General features: G+C 39.3%; 2 protein-coding genes across 2 annotated transcripts; both read right to left on the reverse strand.

Annotated features, from left to right (window-relative positions):
- Positions 1-2,980: 2,980 nt before the first annotated feature.
- LOC141827720 (inactive beta-amylase 9-like) lies at positions 2,981-5,073 on the reverse strand. Its single transcript, XM_074715037.1, has 3 exons — positions 4,739-5,073; positions 4,076-4,549; positions 2,981-3,999 (listed from the first exon to the last, which is right to left on the reverse strand). Exons 1-3 carry the CDS (start codon positions 4,979-4,981, stop codon positions 3,115-3,117), a joined length of 1,602 nt encoding a protein of 533 aa, XP_074571138.1. The 5' UTR covers positions 4,982-5,073; the 3' UTR covers positions 2,981-3,114.
- Positions 5,074-6,482: 1,409 nt separating this feature from the next.
- Positions 6,483-15,082, reverse strand: LOC141826104 (potassium transporter 7-like). The gene is made up of 9 exons (XM_074713356.1): positions 14,852-15,082; positions 13,450-13,693; positions 13,135-13,377; positions 12,978-13,028; positions 11,033-11,293; positions 10,878-10,930; positions 8,702-8,816; positions 8,360-8,614; positions 6,483-7,839 (listed from the first exon to the last, which is right to left on the reverse strand). The coding sequence occupies exons 1-9, from the start codon at positions 14,888-14,890 to the stop codon at positions 6,752-6,754; spliced, it is 2,349 nt and encodes a 782-aa protein (XP_074569457.1). The 5' UTR covers positions 14,891-15,082; the 3' UTR covers positions 6,483-6,751.
- Between the last annotated feature and the right edge of the window lie 4,212 nt (positions 15,083-19,294).

Raw genomic sequence — 19,294 nt, forward strand, 5'->3', positions numbered from 1 at the left:
AATATAAAAATATATAAAATAAATATAACTGAGAATAGTCATGACAAGATAATATATTGACGTGGAGAGAAAAAACTATTAAATCTATATTCACATTAACACCCAATGTCACTTAATGAAAGAAAGACTAAATCAAAGCAAAGTGATCTTCATGCCAATCAAACTAAGACTATGCGTTGAGGGAAGTTAGCTCAATGAAAATGCACATGAGTACAGGGTGCAGCTATTACACCACAAGCACAAGATGCCACACTAGGCATATGACATCTAACACTGCTAAGGGTAAAACTAATTTGGATTCATCTCAATAAGAGACAGCATATGACATACGTGAAAACTTGAGCAAACACCATCTGAAAGCATCATTCCAAATTCAGCAAGTAAGATGCACGTTTGTGCATTTGAACAGCTGCTACTTGACAAATGTTTACGCTGCTCATGAATACCATTGGCATGATGTGCTCCTTGGGAATACTTTGTCATGAGTTCTTTATAGAATATAATGATAAGAAATCATTTAACTATTTAAAGCTTTTTCCTCGGAAATATGGATAGATGAGATTTGATTATTTGTTACTTATATCCTAATTCAATTAAGTAGATTTAATATGCTCTATTGTGGTTGACTTGGGAGATAAGAAACTCCTGCCTGCTAAAATCAATATGTCCGACACACAGATTTTGGAGAAAAAATCATGCCCCAAAATTAACCACGAGAGAAGTGGCATATCATATTTCTCTAAATGCAGAATGATTTAAAGATAGATCTCTAAATGCTGAATGCTTCAACAATCATGGTGAATATTCATACCTTGCAGATTCTTCAAACAAGTAGAGGAGCTTGGCCGGCAGATGGGGGGCGCGACCTAGGAATCGGCAGCAGAGAAAGGAAGAAGAAGAGGAGGAAGAAAAGGGGAAGGGGTGGAGGAGCTTGCCGGCGGAGAAAAGAAGAAGAGGAGGATGATTGGGGGCGCGACCTAGGAAGATATCGCGGCAGAAAGGAAGAAGAGGAGGAGGAGGAAGAAAAGGGGAAGGGGTGGAGGGGCTTGGCCGGAGAGAAAAGAAGAAGAGGAGGAAGATGGGGGGCGGGGGCGCGACTAGGAAGAAATCGCGCAGAGAAAGATCGCGGCAGGAAGAAAGAGGAGAAGGAAGAGAAGGGGAAGAATCGCGGCGGTGAAGGGGTACCGCTGTCCACGGGAAAAAAATTGGGAATGGGTTTAGCGATAACCGGGGGAGGGGTAGGTTATGAAATTAGGGATATCATATCCCTATTTTAATTTCCATTCCTGTCTACCAAGCATTAAGAATGGGAATGAAATAGATTTCATTCCCATTCCCCCCTCCTAAACCCGTCTACCAAGCGGGTCCTAAGTTTTTCTTGGTTTTCTAATTCCGGGTTAGATAACCCTTTTTGCTGACGTTTGCTGATGTGTCAGGTATGACATATTACTTCGGAATCAACGATTACCTAAACCAAACAAGGATTTGATTGATTACCTTAGATGGATAACCAAGGTAATCATAGATTACCCCTAACCAAACGCACCCAAATAGTTTATATTTATAACCAAGATTCTCATTAACAATTCGTTTGGGAGGAGGTGAGAGAAAGAGAGAGAAGGGTAAGAAAGGAAAAAGAGAATCTTTACCCTTATTTGGGATGAAGTGAATTAAGGAGGAGAAGGGGAGAGAAGGATAAGCTTTCCCCTTGCATGTCCATGAATCGATATAATTCTTTACATCCCAAATCAGGACGTAAGGAAGGGGAAAAAAATTTTAAAAAATATTTATTCTAATTTTATCCTTATGTTAAAATATTAATTATTAAAATAACTCATCTATTAGATTTTTGCATCGTCGTTCCTTATCATATAACGCAACTGTCACAGGATCTTATCGCTTGCACTCCTCGACGTCGACCTCGTCGTAAATTTCTCCGAAGATAAAACATAAGAGAATAGAGACATGTAATCATAATCTCCTTCTCCTCCTCTTTCTTTTGTTGTACCAAAGTGTATAGATTTTGTATTTCACATATTTATTATATGTCTACTCATTATTTCTTTAAATTTTTTTATTTACTTAGTCGTAAATATTAATTTTTGTTGGCCTCATGAGCTATATATTTTTTTCACATATAGATTTATTTTAAAAAATAAGAATATTTTTATAATTTTATATATTTAACTTTCATTTCCTTTCCTTCCAAATATATAAGGTAACACATGTTACGTTAATAAATCTTCCTTTCCTCCTAAATAAGGAGAATATATAAAATACTTCTTTTCCCCTTCCTTTCTTTCTCTTCCCCTTCCTTCTCCTTAATCTTCTCTCACCCCATTCAAACAAAGCGTAACTAACCAAACAAAATAAGAATGTAAAAACTTCTTACAATAAAATAAGCTCTAATTAATAACTTTATTTTAGGGCATGCTTGTTTGATTCCATTACTTTATCAAACAAATTTAAACAATACAAAGTTTAAATTGGTTTGGATCATTCACGTGGCACAGCAGATGTATACGTTCACCTCGGACACCCCTCAATGTCAATCTCATATCTCAGTGATCAAGCGATCTTTTTAGGTGTAACAGCTTTTATTTTTAAAGAATTATTTCTTCAAGAATTCAAGAATTTGATCCCCGCTCCTATGTGATAATTTATCACTTGAGTACCAACTAAACTATGACCATAGGAGCGGCTTGGATAGTTTACGACCTTTATGACTATGGGCTCCTACTAAAATCACCTAGTTCGATCACCTAAACCCCCTTCTAAATTTATGCTTAAAACCTCAGAAAGGAAAAGTTTAGGTCAACCAGCAGCCTAATTTGAATATTTAAGAGCCAGCTGACTCGACCATCTTTAAAACATGATTCAAACATAGAATTCAATAATCACCAGCTTACCTAAAAAATGTCAGAAACTCCACAAAATCACAAAGTTTAGCAACGCAGATCCATAAATCACAGGAAGAAAATATCCATAAATCTCATAAATAAAAGTTTATTGCATCGAGCAAGATCCATGAAAATTTAGTTCTATCGGTACAAATCTGTTCTGGATATCTATTCTTTAACATATCGACATTACGCAATATTACAATACACATAACTACACTGCCTGCATCTGGCGGTCATTCTCCGGCACCGACTTCATCGGAAGAGACAATGTTTCCTCGCCGGTAGCAACGTCGTCGGGGTCCATCTCCGGCAGCACCATGCTCCGGACGAACTGCGTAAACAGGGGCCAATGCTCCGGCGAGAAGAACTCAGCACCCATCCTATTATATGTGAATGAATCCAACCCTGAACGCTCGCCCGTAACCTTCTCCTTAATCTTACCGAAGCCGACGGAGCCGACTCCGACGATGGAAGAATTCTCGCCGGAGACTCGCACCCCTTGCTTCTCGCATGCTCGGATGATCTGGGTTAGAAGTGACTCCGGGCTCGAACGCGCACCCTGCAGTTGCTCTGCATCTGAGAGGTCGATGCCGGGGACGATCATGGCGCAGGAATGCTTCGCGAAGATCTCCGCCACAGTCTCGTACCCGTCTCTTCCTTCGACGTTGAAGTATCCGGCGGTCAGCTGCGACGGGCGCGATCGGGTGTTGTGCCACCAGTGCACGAGCGGCACCCTGGCCGAGAGCGGAAAATCGCCGAACACTTTGGATGCCACGGAGAGAACGCGATCAGCATGAGAGAGGAGGTTGCCGGAGTACCAAGAGAGGAAGAATTGGCCGTAAGGGGTTTCCCACGAGCCGCCGTGATCCTTGAAGAAGGTGCCGGAGTCCGGTGAGCGGTCGTAGGCGGGGGCGTCGTGGGGACCGGCGAGCCCCCATAAGGGGCTGCCTGCTTCCTCGGCGTGCCTTTTGAGATCGGCGATCATGTATTTATCGTAGCATTGGAATTCGCCCACGCCGGTGGAAGACTTGCCGCCGGAAGAGCGGAAAGAAGGGTAGCGGAGCTCGCCGTTGGGCCCGAGACCGACGGTGATGTCCTGCGGACAAAGATCAGATTTTTATGAGTGTTCTTAATTAGATGAAAACGAAGAAAAGAGGCAGCTTTTTTGTTACCGTAATAGTGGAGCTCATGAAGTCGGCGAAGGCAACGCGGAAGCTCTGGAAGAAATCCTCGAAGGCTTCTAAAGGGGTCTTCCCTTCGAGGACGGGAAGCTCGTCGACGGAGAAGGAGAGACACTCGCGGTGGCGGCTGCCCGAGCGGTCAGTGAAGAGGATGTCCGGATCGGCAGCGACGGCGCGCTCAACCGACTGGGGGAGTGGGAGTTGAGGACGGCCGTGGCCGTGAAGGTAGAGAGATACGCGCAGGCGGAGGCCGGCATCGCGTGCCATGGCGGCGACGGCGAGGTAGGATGACCAGTCGCCGCCGTTGTTTGAGACGACGCCCCATGAGATGGGTAGGTCGACACCTTCGACGCCGAGGAGAGCGAGGGCGCGCATGCCGGCGGCGATGGCCTTCCCGTGGGTCACGACGTTGCCGGCGGAGACGGTGTCCAACGGCAGCCCGACGTAGAGCCGAGCCCGTTTCGCCTAAATCAAAAATTAAGAAAAAAAAACCTTTTATCAGATTGTGAAACTATAAGAATCTTGCTTTTCTTTGCTTCAAAAATCTGATTTAGATCCGAATCACCGAAAGAAATCTCTAATTTTCATAAAAGCTGCAACTTTGAACTTGGAAGAAGAAGAAGAAGAAGAAGAAGTAGAAGAAACGAAAATTACCTCGTTTTTAGTCGCCGCCTTGGCAGTTTCATCCACCACCGCCTCAGGCCGGCCAGATCCGTTGCAGGCCGCCCGCACGGCCCGGTTCCTCCAGGCGCTGCTCGCCGGGGGCTGAAACCGGACCCTCCTCGGTCCGATCCGCGGCGAATCCCGGAACCCCAGGGTTCGGGCGGGGAACGCGTCGGCCTTCGCCGCTGCCGTCGCCACCGCCGCCGCTTGCTTCACCACCAAACCCAGCTCCATCTTCTCCGACGAACTTTCCAACTGCGCTCGACGAAATCGCGAAGAGGATCGAGAAGGAGGAGGAAGAGAATCGCGTTTTGAGTTCGAATGCTTCGGTCAGTTTTGGGGGAATTCCGAAGAGGAGGACGAGGTAATAAAACGAAGAGCAAACTTCACTTTGCCCCCTCTGAGTTTACAAATATCACTTTAGCTCCCATCATTTCATAAAAAAAGACGCTACTTTAAATACACGACCAATTTATATTAACTCTAGTGTGTAAGTTGTTATATTCAAAATTATAGGAATTAAAATGAAAACACAGAGACATGTAAAATTTTATCTAAAAGACATGGTGCAAAAATGGAATTGGGACTTATTTAGGTCCCGCCACGTGTCCAACCTCATCCATAAGTACACGCTTTGCTCGTTTCCGATTTCCATGAGACAACTCATTTCCTCCGATCCACTATGATGAAAAGTCCCTTTTGCCCTTGCGTTTCTTGTCTTAACATGAACCATCGGGGCTGTTTGTGGAATTTCACTCTTTTCGGATAAATTAGCGGAGGTGGCCGATGCTGAAACCGCGGGCGGTTGGGTGTACCGGATAAGATATGGACCGCCGACCGCTCAGTGCGGCCCCCGGGAAGTCAGAATCAGTACAGAATCTTACACGTGGAAGCATGAGATTGGAGCATAAAAAATAAAAGAATTTAATCGGAGGGGGGAATCTGGTGGAAAAAGCGTCAGTGGATGCGTACACGAGAGCCCGCTGTGGCTGCCTGATTGGACACGTCAGCCGCGCGCGCGCGATGATAAGCGGCTTGTGGCTGTGGCGCAGCGCTGCGCCTGCGGATTTAAATTTTTCAGAAATTTATTTTTTTTATTATTATTCTTTTTTCAATGAAAAATAAACATCAATAATTAGCTAGTTTATCGAATCGCACCTTCTAATTTTAACCTTTTCAAATTAGTTTATTAGATTTATTAAATTATTCTAGCGAGTCATACGATTGCGAGTCGAGGGGTGTAAATTATACTAATATATAACACGCCAAGAGTGACTCATTTCTCTTAAAACAAATATTGATTAAGTTGAATAATAAAATTTAATTGTCATTTAAATAAAATTATTTATAATATTTTAAGAATAAAAAATAAATATAAATTTTATGCATTTGATAAACCTTTAATTAATCCAAATTCAATTCAAACTCGACAAGATTTGTAATAAATAAGTTTGAACAAATTTGATAAATAAATAAATAAATGTAAACATTGACTCCACTTGGTTCGTTTACTTAGAGAAGAGAAAAGAAAATATCTGTAAAATTTGTAGGAGAAGAAAAAAAAAAAAAAAACTACCTCAGTGAATATGAATTGTGAAGCACATAACCATAAAATCACTTGAGTTAGTGCAATTTAGCTATAATGAAGAAAAAATGCAAAATATAAGGGTGTTTTCCTACAAAATTCTCTATGTTTAATCATCTTCAAAAGTACACAACACACACACAAAAATAAAAAAATAAAAAATAAAAAATCAATTGGATCAATTTATGGATGAAAAAGAGCATCTATAAAGAGTCTACATCATAACTACAAGAGGTAGAGATTAATGTGTTGCTAGCTGATAAAACCTTCAGCCCCTATCAGACTTGGTGAAAACTTCTTATTTTTTAGCACAAGAAAAACATTATAGAACTGCTTGACATAGACAATTCAAAGTTCTAAGTGAAACAGTCGTATCACATTCAGGTTCATACCTTGGCAATGTCGGTAATAAGAGCTGATTACACATAATAGATCATGCCCACTTCGATAAGGCTGATATGTGGTATGCTTAAAGCCACTGAAGGGCCCCTGCAGTTCTTTCGGAGAAATGAGTAGGCAACGTCGATGAAAAACTTCTTCATGAAGGATGATGTCCTCCTGGCTTTTATGTATGAGTGTCCCAGTATGTAGGCAACTCCAGCTTGCTTAGCCTCCACCAATGCTTGTAGCTCTTCCCTTAACTGAGGGTCTATGTGCTCAGCCTCTGGCAGATCAAAACGGACTCGGCGACGGCGGCTCACGCTTGGTGATTCTTGCTCATATAGTGACTGCAAGCTTTGTAATGTTTCTGATTTGCTGCTCCTGGTCGGGGTAGGGTCACCTGCAAGCTGATCAGCATCCCTCATCACCAACGTTGTGCCAGACAAGTCAGAAGTTTGAATAACGGCCATTCTTCCTTCAGGCGAGCAGTCATAACTACCAGAAGACGTTTCTTCAGCTTCCATCTGAATGAATTTGGCAATGCTCAACACCAAAAGATTCTCAAAGTTCTCTTCGTCTTTCTGCACGTCTTTGTAGCCATGCCTAACTATGCATCTGTACATTCGGTAGGATCTAGGACCGATCCGGCCAATGAGATATCGTTCATCAGGTGGAACAAATGGTACTGGGACTGACTTCACACAAACAAACACAAGAACTTGATGAAAAGCAGGGAGGTTGGTGATAAAATGAGAGAATATAGCTGGTACACCAGTAACCAACTCTGTGTAGATGAGTCCAATTCCAGGGACACGAACAATTCCAAGACTGGGTCCAAGCGTGAGGATCCATTTCATCGAGACCTTGTTTTGCAAGTCAAAGAGATATTTCCTCCGGGTGCCATAGTGCCACACATACATTACGACCATAAAGACAAAGGAGAGCACCAGAGGTACCCATCCTCCCTGGGGAACTTTGATAAGCGAAGAGGACAGATAGACACCTTCGATGCTCCCAAAAACGAGAAGAAACATCAGCGCAAAAATGCTGCTCTTTTGCCATACAAATATGATAACAAGAGCCATCAACCATGTAGTCACAAACATGACGGTCATGCATGCTATACCTGAAATCATGAAAAAGGTTTACCGTGATAAACAAAACAATGACAAATTTAGTTGCGTCTACAACAAACGATAAATAAACTTAAGAATGTACAACTCAAATGATATGATTAATTCTTAGAACTATGAAGTAGGCCCTAAGGAGGAAAAGCAATTGCACTTGACAATGCAGGTTGTAGATACTTAGAGGCAGAAAATGCAACAAAAACACCCATTCATTTCAACGAGAAATGAAATAAGATACGAATGTAAACTCTTTATGTGGAAAACAAAGGCATCCAAGCATTGAAAGAAGTGAGTGGTCATTTAACTCGAACAAATAGAGGATATAGTTAATAAAAGAGAAATCTCATTGTAGCATCTATACTTGCCCTTGGAGACATGAAAGTGCATGTTAATGATGTCATATTTACAAGCAACATGAGATAATGGTAAACAAAAAGTAAATGAATCTTGACGTAAAAATGATAATATAGAAACTCTTTTGTTTACTACTCTTTGCTGTAGTAGAGGTTTACTTACCATATGCATTTCCAATGACGGTTGTGTCACGAAAACCAATAGTCACAGCAAGACAAAGCACCATAAGGATCCAATTGATTTCAGGTATGTATACCTGGCCATAGATCCATCTTGATGTATGGACAATCTTGACCCGGGGGAAACAACCCAAAGCATGACATTGTTTGATGATTGAGAATGTTGCCGAGATAACAGCTTGACTGGCAACTATAGCAGCAAGAGTGGCAACCACGAAAACAGGCCAAAAAACAGGTTCTATAACACAAAGAAAATGGAAAATAAAAGCAGTTAAATATGCATCCTATCTTGGTTTAGTAGCATTTCAGCTATGCAAAGACATACGTGGTATTGATTCGTAGAAGCTGGTAGTTATGTCAGAGAAGTTTCGGGAGATAAACGCTGCCTGCCCCATGTATTGAAGGACTAGACATGGGTATATGACACTAAGGAATGCCACCTGGGACAAAAGTTTGTCAAAAGATTCAATACATGGAATTGTTGAAGCAGCTTAAAAATTGTTGGACATATGCAAGAAAAAATTGCAAAGTGTCTGCTCATTGCAAGATTATGAATGGAAATATAAAGAGAAATCAATGTTGTAAAAAGGGGAATAAAAAAAGAAAGACGAAGAGATAAATCCATTATTTTTCAACATGAACTGCTTTTGTTCAATCAACAAGGATTGCATATACAAATTGTCTTAAAATTAATTCAATGAACAAAAACAATGAAAAGAGAGCTTATTAAAGACAAGATTCATGAAAACATTTCAATTTCTCCCATCAATGTTCACTCTGCTCAGTTTGACCATCAAATTATATATTTTAAAATTTTTGTCCCTCCTAATTATAGGCTCCAAATTCCATTCGTACCTTTCTCCTCCAAATCATCTGGAAGTATTTTTAATATGAAATTTCACCAGTGAACTGATGGAAGTCTAAGCCTAAAATAAGTCCTTTTCTAGTTCCCTCTTCCTCTGCTTCCTCCTCATCTTCCTAAGTCTACATTCGCTTCTTCTTCCTCTTTGTTCATTCTGACTGGTGTACACCAATACGATCTTGTATTGACATATAATGTGCTAATCGTCATCAGAACTCCATCATTCTACCATGTTGCTGACACCAACACTGGTATTTTAAACTCGAGCAACTTTGCAAAAAGGTGGAAACTTCAGGGGTTGCAAGAAATTTTCCAGATAAAAGTTTTTGGTGAGACAATATATCAAATGGCTACACCTAATGCTTTCAAAGTGCAGATTGACCAATAAGCTTCCTACCTGATCGATCCAATCAAACCAATTTCTAGGCTCAGTGATGATGCTAAAGTGATGCAATGATCTTTTTTCACCAAAAGAAGGAATTATTTCTCCAAGTAATTGCTTAGCCACCTTCCGCATGTAAAGGCACTAGGGTGATGAAAGTATCTCGCGCTACTTCTCCATCCTTTTTATCCACCAAATACAACATCTTCTTCAACATGTAGCAACTCCCAACTATTTATGGTCAGCTAAGTGAATCATTTCCCACCATTACCAACACCATTTACAATTTAGAGTTTATTCATTAGTGGTAATTTTGCCATTTATAATTTATTAATGCTGTTAGATTCTCTAGCCTCCCACTATACTCCTTACCCTATTAATCTTACTAATTCAGTATATCAAACTATAGAGTCCCCTGATCATCCTTTTACACCATCACAAAGGTTACAGCAAAATGACAGAAAATTACAAACTAATTAGTTGTTATCCGTACCACACAAGTGATAGTTGTACGTTGACCATTGTATCAATTTACTAAAGAATTATGGAAAGTAAAAAACTTGTTATTGGAGGAGCAAAGCAATGGACACTAACAATAATAATAATAATAAAATAATGTGGAAGAAAGTTTCACAGAAGACTTGGGCATGTTTACTTTGAAAGAAGCAACAATGAAAGAAAGCTGATTTTCACCCTTATTTATTCAGTGAAATGTGAGGGATAACCTGATCAGACTTCATCTTCAGCTTGAATATGGCAGGCAATCTAAAACTTCAATGGTCGGCATTTGTCAATCAATCAAGTTTTCAAATTTTTTTTTTACTTTTTTGTCTAGCTTTCTGTTCACCTAAGTATCATTCAAAGAAGAGAATCTTTTTTTCCTTTTCCCCCTCATATCTCTAACTCTCCCAATCTCAAGTTGTTTCTCCCTATTTCCTACCCTCCCAAGTAAAGAAGGCTTAACTTAGCTCATGATCACCAATTGCACAAACTTAGTCAAAAACTGGACTTTGTTCCAATTTCTCTTTGCTAGCTAGTGTAACCATATATCCATACTTCAATAGTACCTATTACACAATATTATGGTGAGATATCTATACATCACACCTTTTTCGATCTGCTAAGGTGGCAGACATTTGGTCATTGCTTGCTAATTTGTCAATCGAAATAGTCATGTCTAATCATCTACTCGGATTCTGTCAAATAAATTCTAAATATTCATCAAAATCTGAAAAATGAATCAAAGTGTATTGTTACCCTAATGGATGCTGAAGTGAAATGGCCAAGATCTGCAAACATAGCTTCTGTACCTGCAAATGCAATGAAATTATAAGCATTAGGTCAGTATGATGAAAAAAAAGGCAGCTTTAAGCCTTTAACAATAAGAATGTTGAAATACCACCATAATTTACCTGTGATTGAAAGAAGTACACCGCCTAGAGATATCCAACCATCTTTCCCTGTCTTCTTGAAAAACTTAACCACATAGAGTGGAGAAAGAGCCTGATATATCCTATGGTTCCAGTGAATGACATTGTACAGTCCAATAATACCAATGCACAACAACCAAATAACAACGATGGGTGCAAACATGAAGGCCACCCTTTGAGTACCCCTATGTTGCAATGCAAAAAGGCCAACTAGCACAAAGCAAGAAACAATTGCCACCTCGCCTGTACAACATGTGATGCAAACAAAAGAAAAAATAGATGAATGAAATTTGTACAGAATGGGTAACTGGGAGGTGAAATAAGAAAAATGAATAAGATATATATATATATATATATATATGGAACCAGTATCAAATAAACTCTTGGCTGGGGACACCACTAAATACTGGCATCAGCCTTCCTAATAGCATATTAGCTTTGGAGATAACTGATCACCCAATTAAATCTAGCAGTTATGAATTACTAATTAATTGCCAGATAAACCTTTCTTGGTAGTTCATGGGAGAATTTAAGATATAAGGGGATGCAGATACAAGTGCAGATGAAATAAGAACCCATTTTTTGCGCTCGTGCGATGTAGATGAATTCACATGCATGACAATAACCAAGACTAGAATGCAGAAAAGCGAAAAAAGTGAGATGTTTATTGTAAAATTCAATCATAATATCCCAATTCAAAATCGATCGACACATTATTATTAACAAACATGGATCCTTCCTTGAACTTCTTTATGATTCTAATCCTCCATACACTTATTGATCATAAGAGTAGGAGTATTTATATGTTAAAAAATTTATACTTCTTCCAAATGTTGTACTCTGGCAGGAAGTTAAACATGAGATTGCATCTGAGTGGGTGTTGATTGACAAATGTTTGCAGAAAACATGATTCATTATTGTAACCTGCACTGAATCACGCTGTTTACCTTTATCAAACCATATTCCACTGGTTGTGGACTGTGCAGAAAGAACAATGAGAATTACAAAGTAAGAAAAATTACCCAGAAGCTCACTTGTATGCATTGCTCTACTGCAATTTGACTATCTAAAACCACTGATCTTCTTGAATGCTCAACCATGCACCCTAATCACCTCAATTTAAACCAGTGGAAAGTCCTTAAAAATGAATCTACAACCAATCATTTCAATTTACCTCCATTTGATGAGATGCTTTTCAATTTTGCAAAATTTTAGAAAACCACAATTTTGATAAGATAATTCTAAAATCTTCTGGATCTCAAATCAACAGTAACACATACATCCTCCTACAAGTAGGTTTATGGTAGCCTGCTGTTTGCAGTGCAGCTGATTATGCATCATTTTCATCTAATGCTATCTTAATTTTCCCTTTTTTTGGTGGCTCATGTAACCAAACAGAGGCCATGAGCAATTAGTGCTTGGACATTATGAAAAACTTTTGAGAATCATTAATCATATATTTTAACAACCAATAACCAATGTATAGCAAAATCTCTACAAATTTTATGAGCCCTGCACATGATCATTTTGAACAACTTGTACTTTAAAAAAATGTTTACATATAATTTTCCAGAAGCATTTATTATATATAAAGATACTTACATGGATTCAATTCACTAAAACTAAGGGCTTATATTACTTGTTCAAAGAAACAGATTTCTTCTTTATTCATCACCAATGGCTTAATCAGTTCTACCCCACTTCCAGGAATCAAGACAAAATCCATACTACTGGACAAATGATTAAGTGGATACATGAATCAGATATCTAAAAGAGTCGCTCAAGTCTCCATGTACAAACAAATTAGAATGAAAATTAGTAAGTTAACCTGTAAAGCTAGAGGTATTAAAATGAAGAGATAGGAAGCAAGAAACAATCACTTAAAAGATATTGTAAATGATGCAATGCAGAACTTCACAATACGTACCATCATGAAAGTTTTTGGCGCGAACTTGTACCCCAGAAATAGATGATAAAACTGTAAAAACATTACAACAAGACATGTCCAAGCTCACATTCAATATAAAATAGAAGAAAAATTCACAACGTATAAATAAATCAGAAAGGTATTCCAAGAAACGTACCAGAAATAGCAGGTGTAAGAACACCATCACCAATCACCATGCAAGCACCGAACAACACTATGAGAAGTAAACAAGTCCTCAGCCTTTTGTGCTTCTCAAGAAACCTTTTCAATGGTGAATAGATCACACTTCGAGTTCCATTATGATAATACGTGGACAGCTCCTCATCAGCTGCTTGTTGATTAGGGAGTAAACTGAATTTGGCATGTCTACAAAGTAGAGAGTATAAAGCAAATGTTCCACCTGAGAATAGTTTTAATTTAGTTTAGTAAAATCTAATAAATCAACTGAAGTAATAGAATTAGTTAGTCATACCTTCACCATTATCATCAGCACTCAGGACAATGAATACATACTTTAGCAGAGGGATTATAGTTAATGTCCAGAATATCAAGGAAAATAGGCCAAACACAGTCTCCTCATCTTGATATTGGTTCAACCTTCCACTGTATGCACTTTTGTACACATAAAGAGGAGATGTACTCAAGTCACCATAAACTACACCAAAACTTTGATATGACAAAAGAAGCAAATTCTTGTAGTAGCTCCTCCAATTCACCTACAGGACAAGGAGAAAGAATCAATCATGTAAGAGCAGACAAATAACACGCCCTAAAATGACTCAATTACTAAGCAAGTAATTTTCATTTATTGCTATAATGGCCAAATGTATTTGAGGTGACATACTGTTCTAGGCGCCAAACGTCCATATAGCATGAAATCAACTTGTTAATTAGCAAATGAAAATTCCAGGAATAGATGCATTTTCTGAAGTTAATGCCAGCAAGAGCAGTCATCTGTTATTGGAATTGTGGATGTATGTGCAGCCACATGTTCACAACTGGTCATCTTTCTATCAACCATATGTAACAGGCAAATGGTTGTTTAATGCCCACCCAATCAAAAGATTTTGTGAAGAATTTTGGAAGAAAGAAAATCATATGTACGCTGACTAATGGTTAATTTTTATTATTATCCAACAAAGCGTTCTAACAGTTGGATATTTTTGCCTTTTCCAAAGAAAATGTTGAAGAATTCAAATGTTTCAAGGCGTAGCAACTGAAAACATTCCTTTCAACTTTCCTATAATTCTCAGTTAATATCTCGCTCGAACTAGATGCAGAAAAAATTCATCCTGATACACTATTTACATCTCAGCAAACCTCGTAAATCCACAAATTCCAGACCTTCTCTATCAACCAGCAGACACCAACAGGAGAAGGTATTAAAAACACTGCTTTCCTAAAAACTTCTATTTTCATCTCTTTCCTCAGAAAATAGAATTTTAAAATAAAATAAATATGTCTCATTCACTTTTTTTTTTAAGAATTGAATTTATCAGAGTTGAATGGAGTCAAAAAAGCTAACTAGAAATAACCTTTTTTTCTTAATAATTTTCAAGTTCTAATTTAAAATTTAACAAAAAAAAAATGAAAACCAAACTTTTTCACAGACCTAAGTTTCCTAATCACAAGCACCCGTCTATCCCACCCCTCAACATCGATTACTGGATGGAACTATCTGACATCGAAAGGAAATCGATCGCCTTCCCATTCGCTCGCACAGGAAAAGGTTCCAATTTCCAAAGCCCTAAAAGAAGTAAATATACAGCACCAGCATCAAAAGCCACAAGCATCGAGCCAAAACGACGGATACGCCAAATCAAAAACCAAGCGGACAGCCAAAAGAAAACGGTCTCGATCCGGCGACTACTCACCCGCTGATCGTAGGAAGTTGACCCTCCCTCTTGATCCATTGCATCCGATGATCTCCGCCGCAGTTGCTGTCCTCCTAATTCCAAGATCGATTCGCAGGCAGGGAAACCTCCATTCCCAATTCGCCGATTCTCGCAGCAGAGTAGAGAAAGAGAGACCGAATCCCTCGCGAAGAGTTCGTTGCCGATCTTACGCTGTAAAATTACAGTGGAGAGGCGAATCCGGTAACCTTCGAGGAAATAAGCCTGTCGTCACCGCTCTCATCGATTCTATTTTTTTTATTTATAATAAAATTAATAGTTAATAATTTCTTTCCAAAAATTAAACCAAAATATTGATAACATTTTTTATTTTACTCCTAAACGTTATACATTTCTCACAAAACTCCACTTAGGCTTCTCTGCACATATTTTCACTTGACCGTCTCATAAAATTTACATCACAAATTCACAATACAAACTGTGACCGTCTCATAAAATACATCACAATATATGCTTGTGCCACAGGGGTGTTCTATAAATTGAATAATATTTAAAGGGTGAGATAGCAAATTGGTGAACCATGCATCACTTTATTTCTCTGTGAGTGAAAGAGAATAATTTAATAATAATATTAATTAATTAATTAATTAACGGCTTAATAAACTTTATCCTCTCGTGTCATCATCGTGCGGTAATTGGACGTATTATGCGACTCTTCTCTCCGTGTAAGAAGCGTGTAGACGTGGCCATTAAAAATAAAATAAATCGATAAATCAAATTTTATTATTTAATTTCTTTTGTCCATCTAAATACTTCTATTATCTGCACAATTATTATCCGGATGTTTATTTTTTATTTTTTTAAAAATAAAAAGAAATCTACAAGTAGAGGTGAAGTTTGAGTTTCTCAGGACTCCAGAAGAAGGGTTGGGCTTTTCACCATGTGATTTGAATTATGTTTTGTGAAATCTGAGACCGGACTCGGTCTCGCACGTGACTCGAACTCAAACTCAAACTCGAATTCGAATATAGACGATCAATGACTGTGGTTACCCTTTTGATTTGCTTATTCGTGCGATCACGAATTTGCCTTACTACAGACTGAAACACTGAGCCTCGAAGCAATCGCGGAGGCCGGAAAACAGCCCCGAGCCCCGAGCTCGTGGATTTGCCTTACGACAAACCAAAACACCGAGCCTCGAGCTTGCAGATTTGCCTTATAAAAGGTCAGAACACTGAGCCCCAAGCTCGCGGATTTGACCTTACGACAGACCAAAACACTGAGCCTCGAGCTCGCATTAATTTGCCTTTATGAAAGGTCGGAACACTGAGCCTCGAGCTCGCGGATTTACCTTATGACAGGCCGGAACACCAAGCCCCGAGCTCGCGAATTTGCCTTACGAGAGGCCGGAACACCGAGCCCTAAGCTCACGAATTTGTCTTACGACAGGCCATATTTGCCTTATGACAACACCGAGCCCCGAGCTCGCGGATTTGCTTTATGACAGGCCGGAACACCGAGCCTCGAGCTTGCGATATTACTTTACGACAGGGCGGAACACCGAGCTCCGAGCTCGCGGATTTGCCTTACGACAAGTCGGAACACCGAACTTGGGGCTTGTGATGCGAGGATGCTTGTGATGTGGTGGAAACATATTACCTTTACGTGTCATGCTGGATAAAGTCATAAAGTCAGTTCATCTTTAAGATTAGGAAACCCTAAGATTGTTTAACCCGAAGAATAAGAAAAATATCTCGAAATATTTCTTAAACGAATATTTTGAAAATCTTTCTAAAAAATTGGAATGGATATCTCAGAATATTTTTTAAACGATCGTTAATATTTTAGAAATCAATTGCTATAAAATGTGGGTCATGCCCATGGGCACGGATATGCACACATCAACTCTAATTTTCCTAGGTCATTAAACTCTTTCCTCATGTCGAACCCTAATTTGAGCGTTGGAGTGACTTGTCGGGACCCACCCCTAGCATCATTCTAACTCTATTTTTGAGTGCTTTTCATGTCTCTTCTTCTTTCTTTGCAACTCTATTTGAGGACATATGGTAGTCTTTGAACTGATGTTTAAATCATCCACGGTGTATTAACTGAAACACAATCCTATTTGTATTGCAATTTAATCCCTCCAGTTGAAAGTGTTGAAAGTGTTATTTAATTTCTTCCTTTTTAAGCATTTTAAAAAAAAAAAAGAAAGGAATTATTTAGGAAATGTACCAAAATTGTAAAATATTAAAACTTAATTCATATATTAAAATTATCTAAATTGTTAAAATTAAAATTACATTAATTAGCAAACTCCTATTCTCATTCTATTCATTATGCTCCTGTCTAGAAATAGATTAATTATATTAAATTAATAAATTTGCTAAGTCAATAAGTAGAGATTTTTTTTATATAATCTAGCTAATGGTTAGACTTTACACGATTTATGATAACAAGCATTATCGAATAAATTTTCAGTATATCTTGAATCTCTACGTATCTTTAATTTCAATTGTAAGAATAAATCAAATTAATAAATTCCTAAGTCAGTGGATAAAAATTATGATTAATGAGAAGAATTGTTATGTCTTTTATTACGTTTATTTTTTTTTACTTATAGATTTTTTAAATTATGGATTTATATAGTACATGTATTAATAATACATAAAATAAACTTAGGTAACTAAAAAATAATATAAATTTCCATAAATATGATAGTTATTTATAATTCAGGTTTAGGTTTAGGGTTAACAATTTAATTAGTTACGATACGATGGAAGCAGAGTTGATACCAGGATTGTCTGACAATATGGCTCTGGAATGCCTCCTCCGCCTCCCCTTCCATGACTTGGGCGGCGCTCGGCGTGTTTGTAAGCGATGGAGGCAAGAAATCACTTCGCAGTCTTTCTACAGACTCCGGAAAGCCGGCGGCCATGCTCGCCCTCCCCACGGAGGTTCGGCTTCGCGTTCGCTGTCACAGCGGAGGCACGGATGGCGTACGTGGCCGGGGGACAGCGGAACGGAGTACGTGGCCGGGGGACAGAACGAGGGAGCCACTGCAGTCGGCGCTGGCCTATGACGTGGCGACGGACGCGTGGGTGTGGCTGCCGGACATGGCGCGCCCTCGGAAGGAGAGCAGGGGGGTCTTCGTAAACGGAGCGTTCTGCGTCGCCGGAGGCCAGGGGTTGTACGACTGGACCTTTGAGACCTTCAACGTCGCGGAGGGGCGGTGGACGGCGAAGCAGGTGAAGCTTCTGGAGGAGGCGTTGATCGATCCGTCGACAGGAGTGGCGGCGGTGGAGGCAAGGGTGTACAGATGCCGTTGGAATGGGGAAGTGGATGTCTGCTCGGACGTAGGAGGCGTTGGCGGGTGGCAAAGGGTGGGGGTGTTTTCCCCTCACCTATTTAAGTCATTTGTGTTGGATTGCAAGGGGTCATTTGGGCTTGCAAAGTGGATAATATCATGTCCGAACATCCTTTTGGACCCAACAATTGGTATCAGAGCGAGGCCGCTCTTCACCGGACTAACCGTCGGATGAGCCATGATCCAGATCTAACCATGTGGGGATGGAAAAAACAAAGGAAGTAGGGGAGGTTCGGATCACGAGGGACATGACAGTCGGACCATGAGGGACATAGCAGCTGGACCATGAGAAATGGTAGGGGAGCTTCTAGTGGTCCTTTGTTTGAGGGGGGTTGTTGGGTTGTAAAGGTGCAAACATAGTCCCACATCTAAAACACATGAGAAATATCATGAGTTTAAAAGGATGGAAAGTATCTCCATTGGCATGAGGCCTTTTGGGAAGAGCCAAGAACAAACCCATAAGGGCTTAGACCCAAAGTGGACAATATCATGTCATTGTGGAGATGTGGACATTCTTTAGACCCTACACTCTGCAGGAAGGGCGAACGACCTCCATTTTGGAGGAGGGGAAGTGGCGGCGGGTGGTGATGCCGACGGAGTACACTACCGGCCATGTCCAGTTCTTGTGCAGCTTCCAACTTTAGTCGTCTAATCCGGAGACTTTCCAATTTTATTTTATTCTTAATTTGTTAATGATCGATTAAGTAATTATGATATCTAATTCCATGCTTAATCTGTTAATTAAGAGTTAGGCCAACCATCAGAACGATCTACTTTAATCAAGATAACCTAACCAATAATTAAGAAGTTAATTATAGACAAGTAATTACTTGATTAACTAACAACTCTATGTATGAAAGATTGGTGAATAAATTTTTCCTTTGAGTAATTTGTAGTTAATATACAATAACTAATTCAAATACGAGTCATTAGTATTTTAATTTTTTTTCATATAAAAGTTAATTGATTTGTAAAAGAAAAAGAGCACCCTATGATTTTTGATAGGTAAATATTTTATATCAGCTTAGGGATATTATCAAAAGGTCATCACATTTTAAAATATATATTATAAATATATTTTATTTTATTTAAAAAAT

This window comes from Curcuma longa, chromosome 4 (assembly GCF_044706935.1).
Source record: "Curcuma longa cultivar G26 ecotype Majalengka, Jawa Barat chromosome 4, ITB_CL_G26_1.1, whole genome shotgun sequence".
NCBI lineage: Eukaryota > Viridiplantae > Streptophyta > Magnoliopsida > Zingiberales > Zingiberaceae > Curcuma > Curcuma longa.

Coding starts and splice junctions, on each gene's coding strand:
- LOC141826104 (XM_074713356.1), bottom strand. CDS start 14,890: ATGGATCAAGAGGGAGGGTCAACTTCCTACGATCAGCGG. Junction 11,294..12,977: donor CGCCAAAAACTTTCATGATG/GTACGTATTGTG, acceptor CATGTTGTACAG/GCGAGGTGGCAATTGTTTCT. Junction 7,840..8,359: donor CGTCATTGGAAATGCATATG/GTAAGTAAACCT, acceptor TCATGATTTCAG/GTATAGCATGCATGACCGTC.
- LOC141827720 (XM_074715037.1), bottom strand. CDS start 4,981: ATGGAGCTGGGTTTGGTGGTGAAGCAAGCGGCGGCGGTGGCGACGGCA. Junction 4,550..4,738: donor AGGCGGCGACTAAAAACGAG/GTAATTTTCGTT, acceptor TTTTTGATTTAG/GCGAAACGGGCTCGGCTCTA. Junction 4,000..4,075: donor TCATGAGCTCCACTATTACG/GTAACAAAAAAG, acceptor CTTTGTCCGCAG/GACATCACCGTCGGTCTCGG.